Source organism: Salvelinus alpinus, chromosome 31, assembly GCF_045679555.1.
Source record: "Salvelinus alpinus chromosome 31, SLU_Salpinus.1, whole genome shotgun sequence".
NCBI lineage: Eukaryota > Metazoa > Chordata > Actinopteri > Salmoniformes > Salmonidae > Salvelinus > Salvelinus alpinus.
The window spans coordinates 24,181,610-24,197,641 of record NC_092116.1 but is presented as its reverse complement, the minus strand read 5'-3'; the positions used below and the strand labels follow the sequence as shown (position 1 = coordinate 24,197,641).

General features: G+C 43.3%; 1 protein-coding gene across 2 annotated transcripts; it reads right to left on the bottom strand.

The window, feature by feature from the left end:
* Window positions 1-1,903: 1,903 nt before the first annotated feature.
* Window positions 1,904-16,032, bottom strand: LOC139561809 (AP-1 complex subunit sigma-1A-like). Of its 2 annotated transcripts, XM_071379103.1 has the most exons (6): window positions 15,830-15,968; window positions 15,124-15,160; window positions 8,695-8,873; window positions 6,679-6,787; window positions 4,628-4,765; window positions 1,904-4,228 (listed from the first exon to the last, which is right to left on the bottom strand). In XM_071379103.1, exons 3-6 carry the CDS (start codon window positions 8,871-8,873, stop codon window positions 4,181-4,183), a joined length of 474 nt encoding a protein of 157 aa, XP_071235204.1. In that variant the 5' UTR covers window positions 15,124-15,160; window positions 15,830-15,968; the 3' UTR covers window positions 1,904-4,180. The 2 variants fall into 2 exon arrangements, with proteins under 2 accessions (XP_071235204.1, XP_071235203.1); XM_071379102.1 differs by lacking the exon at window positions 15,124-15,160 and having other exon boundaries at window positions 15,830-16,032.

Genomic DNA, 16,032 nt, shown 5'->3' with positions numbered 1-16,032 from the left:
GCTCTCTCCAAGCCTTTGGAACCGACACACACACCCCCTCTCTCCCTCACTAGCGCTCTCTCCAAGCATTTGGAACCGACACACACACCCCCTCTCTCCCTCACTAGCGCTCTCTCCAAGCCTTTGGAACCGACACACACACCCCCTCTCCCTCACTAGCGCTCTCTCCAAGCCTTTGGAACCGACACACACACCCCCTCTCTCCCTCACTAGCGCTCTCTCCAAGCCTTTGGAACCGACACACACACACCCTCTCTCCCTCACTAGCGCTCTCTCCAAGCCTTTGTCGGTGACTGTAATGTGGGCTTGCTGAAATAACACAGCATTAAAGATGCATAATACAGAGGGTTAGAGAGAGGTATTTGGCTGTGGGGGAGCCAAGTAGGACCATGTGAGGGTTAGAGAGGGGTATCTGCCTGTGGGGGAGCCAAGTAGGACCATGTGAGGGTTAGAGAGAGGTATCTGGCTGTGGAGGAGCCAAGTAGGACCATGTGTGGGTTAGAGAGAGGTATCTGGCTGTGGGGGAGCCAACGAGGACCATGTGTGGGTTAGAGAGAGGTATCTGGCTGTGGGGGAGCCAAGTAGGACAATGTGTGGGTTAGAGAGAGGTATTTGGCTGTGGGGGAGCCAAGTAGGACCATGTGTGGGTTAGAGAGAGGTATCTGGCTGTGGAGGAGCCAAGTAGGACCATGTGTGGGTTAGAGAGAGGTATCTGGCTGTGGAGGAGCCAAGTAGGACCATGTGAGGGTTAGAGAGAGGTATCTGGCTGTGGGGGAGCCAAGTAGGACCATGTGTGGGTTAGAGAGAGGTATCTGGCTGTGGGGGAGCCAAGTAGGACCATGTGTGGGTTAGAGAGAGGTATCTGGCTGTGGGGGAGCCAAGTAGGACCATGTGTGGGTTAGAGAGAGGTATCTGGCTGTGGGGGAGCCAAGTAGGACCATGTGTGGGTTGGAGGGGACAAGGGACTGAAGTCCCAAATGTATTTAGGCATATTTAGTACTATTTTAGGAAGTATGCCAGGGAAGTGTGTTCATTGTATACTTGCAAGTTCAATATTGATATGTTGGCCATATCTCCATCAGCTAGTCAGCCCAGAGCTACTGCTGCGTCCCCATGGTAGCTCTGAGACGGCCATGTCAGTTTGGTGCCAACATGATGCCCTGAATGGCCAATTCATCCTCGATACTTTGTGACAGCTCTGAAAACATTGAATAGTTTGTGGTGGGATAGGTATTGCCTGAATAAATCCACCTGTACTCCTATTCTGTGCCCTTATTTACGGACAGACTGCCCTCCTTTATCTCATCCCTCCATCTCCCTCGGACTCGTTTCTCGCTCTCTGCTGTATGGCAAGGCTGAGCTTCACTTCAACACGGTCACAAAAGAACGGTGACTCATACACTTAGAGGCTCCATCTCTCTTTCCCCTTTCTTTCTCTCTCCCTATCTTACACAAACAGCTTGGCTTTGGATACTCTCTGAATTTAAAACAGTAGCTACATCAACAGGTATGCATTTACACCTATAGAGACTGACATTTCCCACTAACACATGCATCCACTTTCTAACATTTGTCTACACAGAAACACTCCTTTATCTCCCACAAACAGCTTCCTACACTGAGGCTTTGAAACGTCTCTGAATTTCAAAACAGCAGCTACATCAACTGGTCGCTGTGCATTAAAGTCTATAGACTGGCACTTCCTATTGGAATCCATTTCTTTAAACATGCATGGGCATTCTGTAGTTAACACAAAATGCTTTAACAAAACGACTACTAGCTACAGTTACATTTTAGTCATTTAAAATAAGGACAGACGCTCTTATCCAGACCGACTTACTGTCAGTACATTCAACTAAGGCAGGTAAAAGATTTAAACAATTCAGAAGGCACAAATACACAATACTTTTAAAATGTGATTTTATTGTCATTATAAAATTACATTCCCACATGATTCCCCACATGATTGTTCTTAAGTGACTTGCCTAGTTAAATAAATATATTTAGGGAAGAGGGTGCCATGACTGGACCTTAGTTCAGTAGTTATTTATCAGACCTCCCACCCCTAATGCTGGATTACAAAATGAATAAAACACCACACAAGAGTCCCTGAAAAACCTCAACACTACTCAAAATAGCTTCCAACTTCAGGTGCAGTTCCAATAATCCACACTAGACCACTAAGAAGCTCTGTCCCATTGCTCAGATCCCTTTGAACAGAACACTATATAGGGCAGATGCGACGGAGGATTGAGAAGAAGATGGAGTATGACCTCATCTAATAATTCCTCACCATGAACGCTGCAGACCAGAAGCACTGGTGCTCTCCCCTAGAAGCCTTGTGTAACTCCAGACACAAAGAGGACTGGGTAGGTAGGTAAGTAATATATTGGGCATGAATTCTAAGTTGTATGCCAGTGTGGATATTGGAACATAGCCTATGTATTGATACTACTTGGAGTAAAGCAACGTATTTGGGAATGCACACTAGCAAGTAGTTTTGTTGGTATGAACATTGGAACGTACCTTGTTAAAAGCAAAGGGCTAAAGTCTGGTTATAAGAACACATGTTTATAGTCTGAAGCCAAACTCTACTAGTTGCAGTTTCTTCCCTCTTGTTGCAGACAAACACATGATGACTCTTTGGAAAGTAGGTATTCCATAGGCGTAAATTGGGGAGAAATGATCTGCCATGTGGTATAGTACTGCATTTAGTGTGTGTGTATATATATAGGAATGGTAGCTAGGTCCATTTTTTTGTTGTATTTCTCCCAAAAGTCATATGCATCTAAAAGTAGTTCACTTTTTTTATGCATTGCAGCTCAAAAACAACCTGAAACTATTTTTTGCCCTGGGTTAGTTTTAACTAAGTTGAATCATCATAATCACCTACCATCACGTTGAGCCCTTTAAACACATTCATGTTAGCACATCCACACAAGGGCTAAAACGGCACGAACTTCTCCGTTGGTTACTTGTTCAACACAAGAAAGCCTGGGCGAGAGAGAGTGAGATGGAGAGATGGTCTGAAACAGTTCCGGAATAGAACACAGAACTAGAATTCTAAAGGAACTCTGGATGGAACTGGAATTTTGGGAAGAATCATTTTTCAGATTTGTTTCCCTTCCTCTTTATATGAATGTCAAGGTTACTTATTTTTGTTCCCAGACAAGATCCTACTATAGGTCCAACAAAGCTCACCAACGCAGACAATCAATGTGTTCCCTTAAAAACAGCAAACGTATTATATTACTATTATTAATAATAATCTCATAACATGTGGTCCATATACAAAACATTTTAAAACAGCCATTTATTTAAAAGCAAATTCATGTCCCCCAAATGGCACCCTATTCCCTATGTAGTGCCCTACTTTTTACCAGAGCCCATGTGCACTATATATAGGGAATAGGTTGCCATTTGGCGATGCAACCCTAATCTGATCAAACGTAATCTGTTCAGTGATGTTTTGATGTTTAATTGCATCCCCAGCTATAAAAAGGCTTGAGATGTGTTCTGACCTGCCTCTTTTGAGGGAAATGTCAAAGGTCAAATCAGACCTGGGTTCTAAAACTATTTCAAATACTTAAAGCCGAGCTTGGTTGGCACAATGGAACCAATAGAATGGTCTCCAGGCAGGCCAAAGCAAACGCTGGAAGTACTTGAAGGATTTTCAGATACTATTTGAACCTACATCTGGGTTACATAACAGTAGTAATAGATAAATCTTCCAGCCAAAATTGGAATGATTTTCACAGAGCTAATATACATAGGGCATGGATCATTACGGTTGCAATATTCCGGTAACTTCCCAAAAATTCCCAGGTTATCCAAAAATAGTTGTAAAATCCCAGGAATCAGACAGGATTTAACAGGTAATCCAGAATCCACCATTAAGGATATCTGGAAAACTTGAGAATTTTGGGAAAGTTAGTTTTACAACCTTAAACCATCATGATAATATACAATTAATGTCAGCAATGCTTTGAATTCAGTAGTACCAGAACGTCAACGGTGTGAATCTCATCGGACCCCCCCGGCTTAACCCAAACCCCTCCATTTACCCACTCCCCATACACACCCACATCACAAACCCCCTTTCCTCCCCCCTGCACCTGGAACCCAAAGAGTCTTTGTCTGTAGCCTGATAAAGTGCTGTGAGCAGAGTACCCTGCTGTCACTATGCCAGACCCATCTCCTCTAGAACACTCCTGGGAGATTCATCCTCCTGTAGGGGGAGATAGAGAGAAGGGGAACAGCATAGAATGACATATTACAAGTCTAGAATGTACATTATCACATTCTAGCATTATGAGGGTCTATGAACTCATCCCCTCTTGTAATCCAACAGTATCTCTGTGGGGAACAGATGCTCTGACAGGATAATGATTACCACCACCGTACAACACAAAAAAACATACATCATTCATTCTAAGGTAGAGTCCTAGCAAGTATGGTAGGGAGAACTCCAAAATACACCGATTGAGGTCGAGGGAGACCCAAACGTTGGTTAAAAACAGCCATTCAATAGTTTGAAGTATCAATAACACTGGTTAGCTGGAGTTTCACATTATTTTTAATAAGAGATCACTTCTACCTCCTGTGGTGTGTGTGTGTGTGTGTGTACCTCCTGCAGTAGGTCGGCCTGTTCGATGGCCTTGAGTACACTCTTCTTGGACGTGTCCTGGATCTCTCCCCCGATCAGAAACTCATCCAGTATAAAGTAGGCCTTCTCAAAGTTAAAGATGATGTCCAGCTCACAAACCTACCGGGGCGAACGCACACACGCAGGGAGGAATCAGAATCACCTTTATTGACCAAGTACATTTACCTAAAAACACAGAATTTGAAGGAGAGAGGGGAGAGGGTTTAAGAGAGGGATGGTAACCACAGTCCATTCAGAAAGTTCAGACCCCTTCACTTTTTCCCACATTTGTTACATTACAGCCTTATTCTAAAATTGAATAAATAAAAATCCTCAGCAATCTACACACAATACCCCATAATGATAAAGCAAAAACAGATATAGAAATGTTTGCAAATTTATTACAAATAAAAAACAGAAATACCTTATTTACATACGTATTCAGACCCTTTGCTATGAGACTCAAAATTGAGCTCAGGTGCATCCCGTTTCCATTGATCATCCTTGAGATGTTTCTACAACTTGATTGGAGTCCACCTGTGGTACATTCAATTGATTGGACATGATTTGGAAAGGCATACACCTGTCTATATAAAAGTCCCACAGTTGACAGTGCATGTCAGAGCAAAAACCAAGCCATGAGGTTGAAGGAATTGTCCGTAGAGCTCCGAGACAGGATTGTGTCGAGGAACAGATCTGGGGAAGGGTACCAAAACATGTCTGCAGCATTGAAGGTCCCCAAGATCACAGTGGCCTCCATCATTCTTAAATGGAAGAAGTTTGAAACCACCAAGACTCTTCCAAGAGCTGGCCACTCGGCCAAACTGAGCAATCGGGGGAGAAGGGCCTTGGTCAGGGAGGTCACTCTGACAGAGCTCTAGAGTTCCTCTGGAGATGGGAGAACCTTCCAGAAGGACAACCATCTCTGCAGCACTCCACCAATCAGGTCTTTATGGTAGAGTGGCCAGAGAAGCCACTCGACAGTAAAAGGCAGATGACAACCACACTTGGAGTTTGTCAAAAGGCACCTAAAGGACTCTGACCATAAAAAACAAGATTCTCAGGTCTGATGAAACCAAGATTGAACTTTTTGGCATGAATGTCAAGCTTCACATCCGGAGGAAACCTGGCACCATCCCTACAGTGAAGCATGGTGGTGGCAGCATCATGTGGGGATGTTTTTCAGCAGAAGGTACTGGGAGACTAGTCAGGATCGAAGCAAAGAAACGGAGCAAAGTACAGAGTTCCTTGATAAAAACCTGCTCCAGAGCGCTCAGGAACTCAGACTGAGGTGAAGATTCACCTTCAAACAGGACAACGACCCTAAGCACACAGCCAAGACAGGGCCGGAGTGGCATCAGGACAAGTCTCTGATTGTCCTTGAGTGGCCCTACCAGAGCCCGGACTTGAACTCGATCAAACATCTCTGGACAGACCTGAAAATAGCTGTGCAGTGATGCTCCCCATCCAACCTGGAAGAGCTTGAGTGGATCTGCAGAGAAGAATGGGAGAAACTCCCCAAATACAGGTGTGCCAAACTTGTAGTGTCATACGCAAGAAGACTCAAGTACATAATCACTGCAAAAGGCGCTTCAACAAAGTACTGAGTAAAGGGTCTGGATCCTTATGTAAATGTGATATTTCCATTTTTTATTTGGAATAAATTGCAAGATTTTGGAAAAAACAGTTTTGATTTATCATTATGGGCTATTATTTGTAGATTGAGGGGGAGGGGCACAGAGCCAAGGAGAAGGGCACAGAGCCAGGAGAGGGGCACAGAGCCAGGAGAGACATTTGGCCACAGGAGTGAAGAAAAAAAAGCGAGAGGGTTGGTTACAGGAGAGGGGGATGAGAGAAAGAGTTGGCAATAGAACAAAAGATGGTGAAGGAGAGTGAGGGATGAGAAAGAAAGAGAGAAGAAGAAAGAATAGTAAAATAGAGTGATATAAATATAGAGTAGGAGTGAGAGAGAAAAAGAGAGAGGGTGGAGAAACAGCGTGAGGGATGAGAGAAAGAGAGCTGGAGTGACTCACACTGCCGAAGTACTTATCCAGCAGCTCTACGAAGCGGTGGATGACCTCCAGAGTAATGAGCTCGTTGTCCTGCTCTTCCACCGCACAGCAGAAATACAGACTGGCATACCTAACACACACACCTGTTGTGTTATTCAAGTTCAACACACCCACACTTTTATCATTGAGGTGTTCCACAGGAGGGAATAACCAGGGAATCTAGAACCCTCCAACTCAGTACTTCTGGAAAACCTGGGAATTCAGGGAAAGTTAACAAGAATTTTGCAACCCTAGGTTCAGCTGAGAATAAAAGGTCCTGGGGGAATCTCTGGAGCGCCAGTCCAGTCCTTAACCCAGGAAAACTAAGAACTACTGAAAGAAAATCTTGATATGCTGCTGTTAACAATGCCAATCTATGCAGTGTAGCAGCTAAATCCTCAGCCTTTCTACCAAAGCAGTGGCGGGTGGCTCTTTGTTATTGTTTGAATGCAGATTGTCTCTTTAATGACTCAAGTCTATGCAGTGTAGTCAGACAATTCAAGGGGTGTGATATTCAAAATGGCATGTGCCAGTCTTATACACCATAGTGTGTGCATCTGTGTGTTAGAGCATTAGAGAAGTCCGTAGGTTCTTTGGCTCCCTCCCCTGGCCAGAAACAGGCACTGCATGACACTGCTGCGCAAATGATTAGACGCTTCTACAGAATCACTAAGCCTCACACCAAGGATACTGACGACCGAGAGATACTTAGTACATCTGTCCAGTGTCGGCAGTAAATGTTTTGTTGTTCACTCAAATCATCTGCCGTCTGCCTAGATAGCTTAAGAAAGCAACGCTATGTTTGGCTTGTGCCCACTTCTAAATATGTAGTTAGCTAATGTTGGCTAACTAGCAAGCTGCGCTAATGTTGATAGCTAGCTAAAATGTGTAGTAAGTCCTTGTTGTGGCCATCTGGCTAGTATCAACATTATCATTAAATCAAAGGATTTGTTCTTGCAAGTTCACATGATCAAACCTAACAAAAAAATGATTTGTGCGCAAAACTCCTTAGCTAAATGTAAAAGACGTAAAGACTTGCTTTCGAAAAATAAATTATAGTATGCTGCTTAATTGTTTAAGTTAGTCCGGGCTCTCCAATTGGCTCAGTTAAATTGTCGGCCACTGACAGGCACGTTCTTTGTTCTAGTAAAAGAAGGAACGGCCTACTACTGTGATAAGTACCCATCGACCCGTCAGGTCTCGGTGTGTCTAACCTCTAAGCTACTGTGGGATCCTATGGGCAGCTTTAACCCAGAGTGTTGTGTGTGGATGCCTGCTGCATGAGTGGTGGAATGAGTGTTATAACAGAATCATTGAGCATCCGCTGTATTGGAGCACACTGTACAATCTAAAACGCTGTCTGCTGTGAGACATCAGTGTTGGGAGAAAACAATACACATGCCTGAAAGACAGCCTGGGCGATTCACTGTGCTCACACACACAGTAATATCACGAGGTGACATTCTGTCTCTTAAAATACACCCCCCCGGAACCACGTTTGAAGGGCAATTATTAACGTCCCCCCTGGAAACACATTTGAATGGCAATTATTACCAGTAAAGTGGGGCCAGATGTTTTGATGGGGAGAATGATTAGAACATAACACCAAACACTGAGTCACTGGTTGACTCATCATTCCAACCATGACAACTCATTTTCAGAGAGAGTTGGCATTTCAGAAACTCATTCCACAATTAACACTTTCCAGAGGCCCCCTAGAGAGTGTGAGTGAATACGCACAATTTCAGATACTAATGCACGTATAGCTCACAGATAGCAGCCCATGGAGCACATGCTCAAGTGTGTGTGAACAGCGCATAGCGCCTACCTGCTGTTCCACACAACCATGAAGACGTAGGCATTACAACAAACAGCCTGTCCTTTTAGGGAAGTGTAGGATGTAGTACTGTACATGTAGCAGGTGATTATATCATGAATATTGTGAATGCATATCTACTGTGCATGTTGAAACAGAGAGAGACAGAAATATTCCAGTACCTCTTGTAGACAATCTTGAGGTCCCTCCACTCCAGGAAGCTGCTCATCTTGGGTTTGCGGGCCAGGACCACCTGCATCAGTTCCCTGACCATCTTCTTCTTGTCCCTCTCGGCCGTGGCCGTGTACCACTTCTGGAGACGCAGCTTCCCCTGCCGACTGAACAGCAGCATGAAACGCATCTATACAGGGGGAGGAGATAGCAAGACATTGAAATATATTGGTTGTCCAAGACTAGGTTTAATCTGTGTCTGGGAACCCAGGGAGCCCAGGGAGCGTGGAGGAGGAAGCAGGGGGTATGATAGAAAGAGGTTACCAGAAGGGAGATCTAGACATAATAAAGATAAATATTCAGTTGTTGGATGAATACTGGACACACACCACACACAGTGAGTCTGATACATTAACAGCCTGCACTGGGATGATGGTAGAGCGCAGTGGGAGGGAGAGAGAGAGAGAGAGGAAGAGATGAGGTAGAGAGAGAAGACAGACAGAGAGCAAGGTGGGAGGGAGAGAGAGAGAGGAAGAGATGAGGTAGAGAGAGAAGACAGACAGAGAGCAAGGTGGGAGAGAGAGAGAGAGAGATGAGGTAGAGAGAGAAGACAGACAGAGAGCAAGGTGGGAGAGAGAGAGAGAGAGAGAAAGAGATGAGGTAGAGAGAGAAGACAGACAGAGAGCAAGGTGGGAGAGAGAGAGAGAGAGATGAGGTAGAGAGAGAAGACAGACAGAGAGCAAGGTGGGAGAGAGAGAGAGAGAGAAAGAGATGAGGTAGAGAGAGAAGACAGACAGAGAGCAAGGTGGGAGAGAGAGAGAGAGAGAAAGAGATGAGGTAGAGAGAGAAGACAGACAGAGAGCAAGGTGGGAGAGAGAGAGAGAAAGAGATGAGGTAGAGAGAGAAGACAGACAGAGAGCAAGGTGGGAGAGAGAGAGAGAGAGAAAGAGATGAGGTAGAGAGAGAAGACAGACAGAGAGCAAGGTGGGAGAGAGAGAGCGAGAAAGTCAGATTAGAGGAAAACCGATGGAGGAAGAAAGACAGAGCCCTTAACTCATGACTCTCAAGTGCATTCTTTTTTTTTTAAAACATTTTCACAGGAGTCTACTGCAGGTATTTCTAAACTGGAGTAATGAGATTCAGTTAAAAAAAGAATACATTTATTTATTTTTCCCCTTCCCATTTTCAAACTACATTTATATTTTCCAATGGGGCTATAGATTTGGGTGAGGTCCCCCCTCCCTCACCTGAGTAGCCTCGATTCACTGCCAAAAATTAAATTAAACCATCTAGTGTTCAGCGAAATAAAAACAATGTCAAATACAGGTAGCCTAGTCAAATAATTAACATCCAATCACATTAACAGTTACTCTCTCGCTGGAAACCTTCACTCTTGCGTAGACATTTAGAAACGAAACATGACAATTTGAAAAATAAACCACGGGATTTTGAGCGAGAATAAAGATGACTTTCGAGTAGCAAGATATGCATAAAAGCAACACATACCATTAATAAGAAGTGGCTAGAAGCATCTTATATGGTGAGCTACCGAGTGGCTAGGACAGGCAAGCCCCATACTATTGTGGAGGACTTAATTCTTCCTGCTGCCACGGATATGGCTGGGACAATGCTGGGGGGGGGGAAACAACTATACAGACAATGGCTTCATCAAACAACACTGTTTCACGACGCATCAGCGACATGGCAGGAGATGTTGACACAATTAGTGCTTTGCATACAAGCCAGTGAATTATATGCGTTACAGCTGGATGAGTCAACAGACGTGGCGGGCCTGGCACAGCTCATGGTATATGTCCGTTACGTTCATGGGGGGGGGTCAATTAAGGAAGACATCCTCTTCTGCAAACCAGGACAACAGGAGAGGATATTTTTTAAGTACTGGACAGCTTTGTGACATCAAATGGACATGTGGTCAAGATGTGTTGGTATCTGTACTGATGGCACAAAAGCCATGACAGGGAGACATAGTGGAGTGGTAACACGCGTGCAAGCAGTTGCTCCCGACGCTACTTGGGTACACTGCAGCATCCACCGAGAGGCTCTTGCTGCCAAGGGAATGCCTGACAGCTTGAAAGATGTTTTGGACACTACAGTGAAAATGGTTAACTGTGTTAAAGCAAGGCCCCTGAACTCTCGTGTATTTTCTGCATTATGCAATGATATGGGAAGTGACCATGTAACGCTTTTACAAGATACAGAAGTGCACTTGTTATCAAGGGGAAAAGTATTGATGTTTTTTTGAATTGCGAGACAAGCTTAAAGTTCTCTTTACTGACCATAATTTTCACTTGTCTGACCGCCTGCATGATGACAAGTTTCCTCACACGACTGGCCTATCTGGGTAATATTTTTTCCTCACCTGAATGATCTGAATCTAGGATTACAGGGACTCTCCGCAACTACATTCAATGTACGGGGGAAAAAATGATGAAGTTGCAGCTCTTTTCTGTCCGCATTAACAAGGACAACACACAGGTCTTTCCATCATTGTATGATTTTGTGTGTGCAAATGAACTCAAGCTTACGGACAATGTCAAAAGTGATATCGCAAAGCACCTGAGTGAACTGGGTGCGCAATTACGCAGGTACTTTCCCGAAACGGACGACACAAACAACTGGATTCGTTATCCCTGCCTCCAGTCCATTTACCGATATCTGAACAAAAGAACCTCATCGAAATTGCAACAAGTGGTTTGGTGAAAATGTCATTTAAATCAGAAGCCACTGCCAGATTTCTGGATAGGGCTACGCTCAGAGTTTCTTGCATTGGCAAATAGCACTGTTAAGACACTGATGCCCTTTGCAATCACGTACCTACAGTTGAAGTTGGAAGTTTACATACACTTAGGTTGGAGTCAGCCAAATTGTTTTTCAACCACTCCACAAATATCTTGTTAACACACTATAGTTTGGCAAGTCGGTTAGGACATCTACTTTGTGCATGACAAGTAATTTTTCCAACGACTGTTTACAGACAGATTATTTCACTATCACAATTTCAGTGGGTCAGAAGTTTACATGCACTAAGTTGACTGTGCATTTAAACAGCTTGGAAAATTCCAGAAAATTATGTCATGGCTTCAGAAGCTTCTGATAAATGATGTCAATTAGCCTGAGTCAATTGGAGGTGTAACTGTGGATATATTTCAAGGCCTACCTTCAAACTCAGTGCAACTTTGCTTGACATCATGAGAAAGTCAAAAGAAATCAGCCAAGACCTCAGAAAAAAAATTGTAGACCTCCACAAGTCTGGTTCATACTTTGGGAGCAATTTCCAAACGCCTGAAGGTACCACGTTCATCTGTACAAACAATAGTACGCAAGTATAAACACCATGGGACCACGCAGCCGTCATACCGCTCAGGAAGGAGACGTATTCTGTCTCCTAGAGATGAACGTACTTGGTGCGAAAAGTGCAAATCAATCCCAGAACAGCAGCAAAGGACCTTGTGAAGATGCTGGAGGAAACGGGTACAAAAGTATCTATTTCCTATATCGACATAACCTGAAAGGCCACTCAGCAAGGAAGAAGCCACTGCTCCAAAACCGCCATAAAAAAGCCAGGCTACGGTTTGCAACTGCACATGGGGATAAAGATCGTACTTTTTGGAGACATGTCCTCTGGTCTGAAAATAGAACTGTTTGGCCATAATGACTATGGTTATGTTTGGAGGAAAAAGGGGAAGGCTTGCAAGGAAGCACGAGGATGGCAGCATCATGTTGTGGGGTGCTTTGCTGCAGGAGGGACTGGTGCACTTCACAAAATAGATGGCATCATGAGGGAGGACAATTATGTGGATATATTGAAGCAACATCTCAAGACATCAGTCAGGTAGTTAAAGCTTGGTCGCAAATGGGTCTTCCCGAATGGACAACGACCCCAAGCATACTTCCAAAGTTGTGACAAAATGGCTTAAGGACAACAAAGTCAAGGTATTGGAGTGTCCATCACAAAGCCCTGACCTCAATCCTATAGAAATGTGTGGGCAGAACTGAAAAAGTGTGTGCAAGCAAGGAGGCCTACAAACCTGACTCAGTTACGCCAGCTCTGTCAGGAGGAATGGTCCAAAATTCACCCAACTTATTGTGGGAAGCTTGTGGAAGGCTACCCGATACGTTTGACCCAAGTTAAACAATTTAAAGGCGATGCTCCCAAATACTAATGGAGTGTATGTAAATTTCTGACCCACTGGGAATGTGATGAAAGAAATAAAAGCTGAAATAAATCATTCTCTCTACTATTATTCTGGCATTTCACATTCTTAAAATAAAGTAGTGATCCTAACTGACCTAAGACAGGGAATTTGTATTAGGATTAAATGTCAGGAATTGTGAAAAACTGAGTTTAAATGCATTTTGCTAAGGTGTATGTAAACTTCAACTGTATGTGAGAGTGGATTCTCAGCCCTCACTAGCATGAAAACTAAATACAGGCAGAGACTGTGTGTGGAAAATGATTTAAGACTGAGACTCTCTCCAATACAACCCAACATTTCAGAGTTATGTGCATCCTTTCAAGCACACCCTTCTCATTAAGCTGTGGTGAGTTACTCACCATTTTTGACGAACAAATAAGGTTTTATGTAAGATGGCTAAATAAAGAGCAAAATTATTGATTATTATTATTTGTGCCCTGGTCCTATAAGAGCTCTTTGTCACTTCCCACGAGCCGGGTTGTGATAAAAACTCACACTCATTCTTATGTTTAATAAAATGTATCGATTAGTGTGTGTGGCAGGCTTACAATGATGGCAAAAAAACAACATTTGAGAGTGCGCTGACCCTGGTGCTAGAGGGGGTACGCAGCTGGAGGTTGAATGTTTGAAGGGGTACGGGACTATAAAAAGGTTGGGAACCACTAGTCTACTGTATGCCCACAGTGTTAATATTGAGGAACAACAACTGTCCAGTAGCAGAGATTGCTATAGAACACTGGAACTCCCTGGCACCATGTGGTCTGGTGGAGCGTCAATCTCTTAGATACTAATGTAGCACAAACATTAACCCCGGTAGCATACGGCCCAACTCACACCAACCATTGTCATTAACTCTGGCCCGGATGTCATTCTCAACTCTGTAATACAGCCTGCCTACAACATCATCATATGTGAAAGTCACCTTCTAAAATTACTCCATAAACGTATGTGTGTAGTGCGTACTGCCTGCGTGTGTGTGCGTGTGAGAAAGAGAGAGAAAACAAGAAAGAACAGTGAAGATGTGAGAACTAAACAGTGTGTGTCCTCAGAGACACTACAGAGAGCGAGCGAGGCATGTGATGCGGTAGAAGCGGCCATGTTGTGTACAAGAATAGAATTCTCTTTGGGAGTATTCTTAGTCTCATCTGTGTCAGATCCTAAAATATGATGTGATTTAGCAGCAGCAGTCATAAGACTTCGTCAATGGACCCACAGTATTGTAGCCTGGGCCCAGATCTCATATGGTCGTTGTCGCATTTGGCATGACAATGACCATATATGAGTTGGCAAGACAGCGCAAACAGATCGGGAACCAGGCTAACATTATTCAATTTAGCCAACAGAATTGACAGAGCTCTTCTGTGTACAATATGTCCATGTAAAACACAATTAGAACTCAGAGACCCATCACTCTTCAAGAAGCAATGACCAGACAACCATAAATATTAGTTTGTTTAGTAATCAAATATTATTAACAGCAACTGTAGAGATCATTAAAAGTTAGACTGAGGCTAAAGCAAACACAATATTAGATTGAAAGCTATACAGAGAACATCAGTAGTTGGTATCATCTCCTCTGGAACTATTCCGCAGGTCGTTGCTGTAAATGAGAACGTGTTCTCAGTCAACTTACCTGGTAATATAAGGGTTAAATTAAAAAACGTAAAAAGTAGCCTGAGTGCCAGTCTGTCTGTGCCATCATGGCAACTCCTTGTCACTTAGTGCCAAACAAGGAGTTGCCATGATGGCACAAACAGACTGGCACTACGGCTAGTTAGTTACTACGAAAAACACAGAAGCAAAGCTGAGCTACACATGATGTTAGGGACCATAGGTTAAATACACAGAACTAGACGAACCGTACAAACTAGAGCTGGGTGATAAACAAAAATCCACTATAAATGAATTATCACGATAATTTGAACATTAAGTTTATCACAATGTGTAAGTCTTTTTTTATATTAACCATTAAAACTTACTGTTCTAGCTATCAATTGTCCCATTAAAAATAACCCATATTAGCAAACTTATTTCATTTCAAACTTCACATTTCTGTAGTAGAGCCCTATAGGTTATTTATCATAACGATATTAGCAAAATGTTAAAGATAAGTGTTTGGTTGGTATCGATCCTTGTTGGTTCATCGTCCCAGCTCTAGTACAAACTACTCACACCAATCAATAATACAGACTACTTGGGCTATGCTAGTTCCACTTTACTTACAGTCAAACCCGCTCAGTGCTTTCTCTCTAGTATAAATCTGACAGAGAGAAGAGACACGGAAGGGGTGTTATGTCCTGTAGTAGGATACTGGTGACATGGAGACAGCATTTCCCATTTGTATTGGAGTGTACAGATGAAAGGAGTGTTTATCAAGTTGACAAAGGTGGACATGGTCTAACAGTCAATAGTTCATCATTCTGTCCACACTAGTACAATAAAGGTATCAGGGTAGCAATACAATAGGTAACTAGTTAGCCTAACTGACTGACAAACAGGTCCGCAACAGAATAACTAATGTCTGAATAGTTAGCTGCACATTTAAATCAACACACATTGTTCATTTCTATCATTGCAGATATATAGATAGATGTTTGTCTAATCACTATAGTATTTGGCTAAGCAAATATCAAAGGTTAGTTTGAAGCCTCGAAGCTAACTTGCTAACTAATGAGCGTACATCTTGCTGGCGAAGTTAGAATTTATATTAGATACAATTCGAATGTACAGCCTGTCTATCAGCAAGCAAGTTACCTGTATTTTAGCATTAACCACTTTACATTGCTAACTAGGTAACACAGTACAACTGTCAGTTGGCCAACCGGCTTGGTTTACACTGCTTCCTGAAACCATACACTTTGCTAGCTAATGAGCTAGCAGGTTAGCTTTAGCTAGTCAACTATTTTTATGGCGAGCCGACAATACTTACCATTTTATCGGGTTCTCGACGCAAATATTACCTCGTGTCTTCCTAGATGAATTACTTGCTTTGGTTTTAAACGCAGCAAGCGTCAACATTCCATCTCTGTTTTAGCAGAACACTACGGCTAACTCAAACAACCCATTCGGCCAGTCAACTAGCTCGTAGTAGGAAAGAATCCGGTGACAGACGTCAGCTCACTGAACATGCGC

Bases quoted from the DNA above. Each gene is read 5' to 3' on its own strand.
- LOC139561809 (XM_071379102.1), bottom strand. The intron at 4,766-6,678 runs GTGAGTCACTCC...TCGCCCCGGTAG, and splicing joins TGGATAAGTACTTCGGCAGT to GTTTGTGAGCTGGACATCAT. The intron at 4,229-4,627 runs GTACACACACAC...CTCCCCCTACAG, and splicing joins AGGCCGACCTACTGCAGGAG to GAGGATGAATCTCCCAGGAG.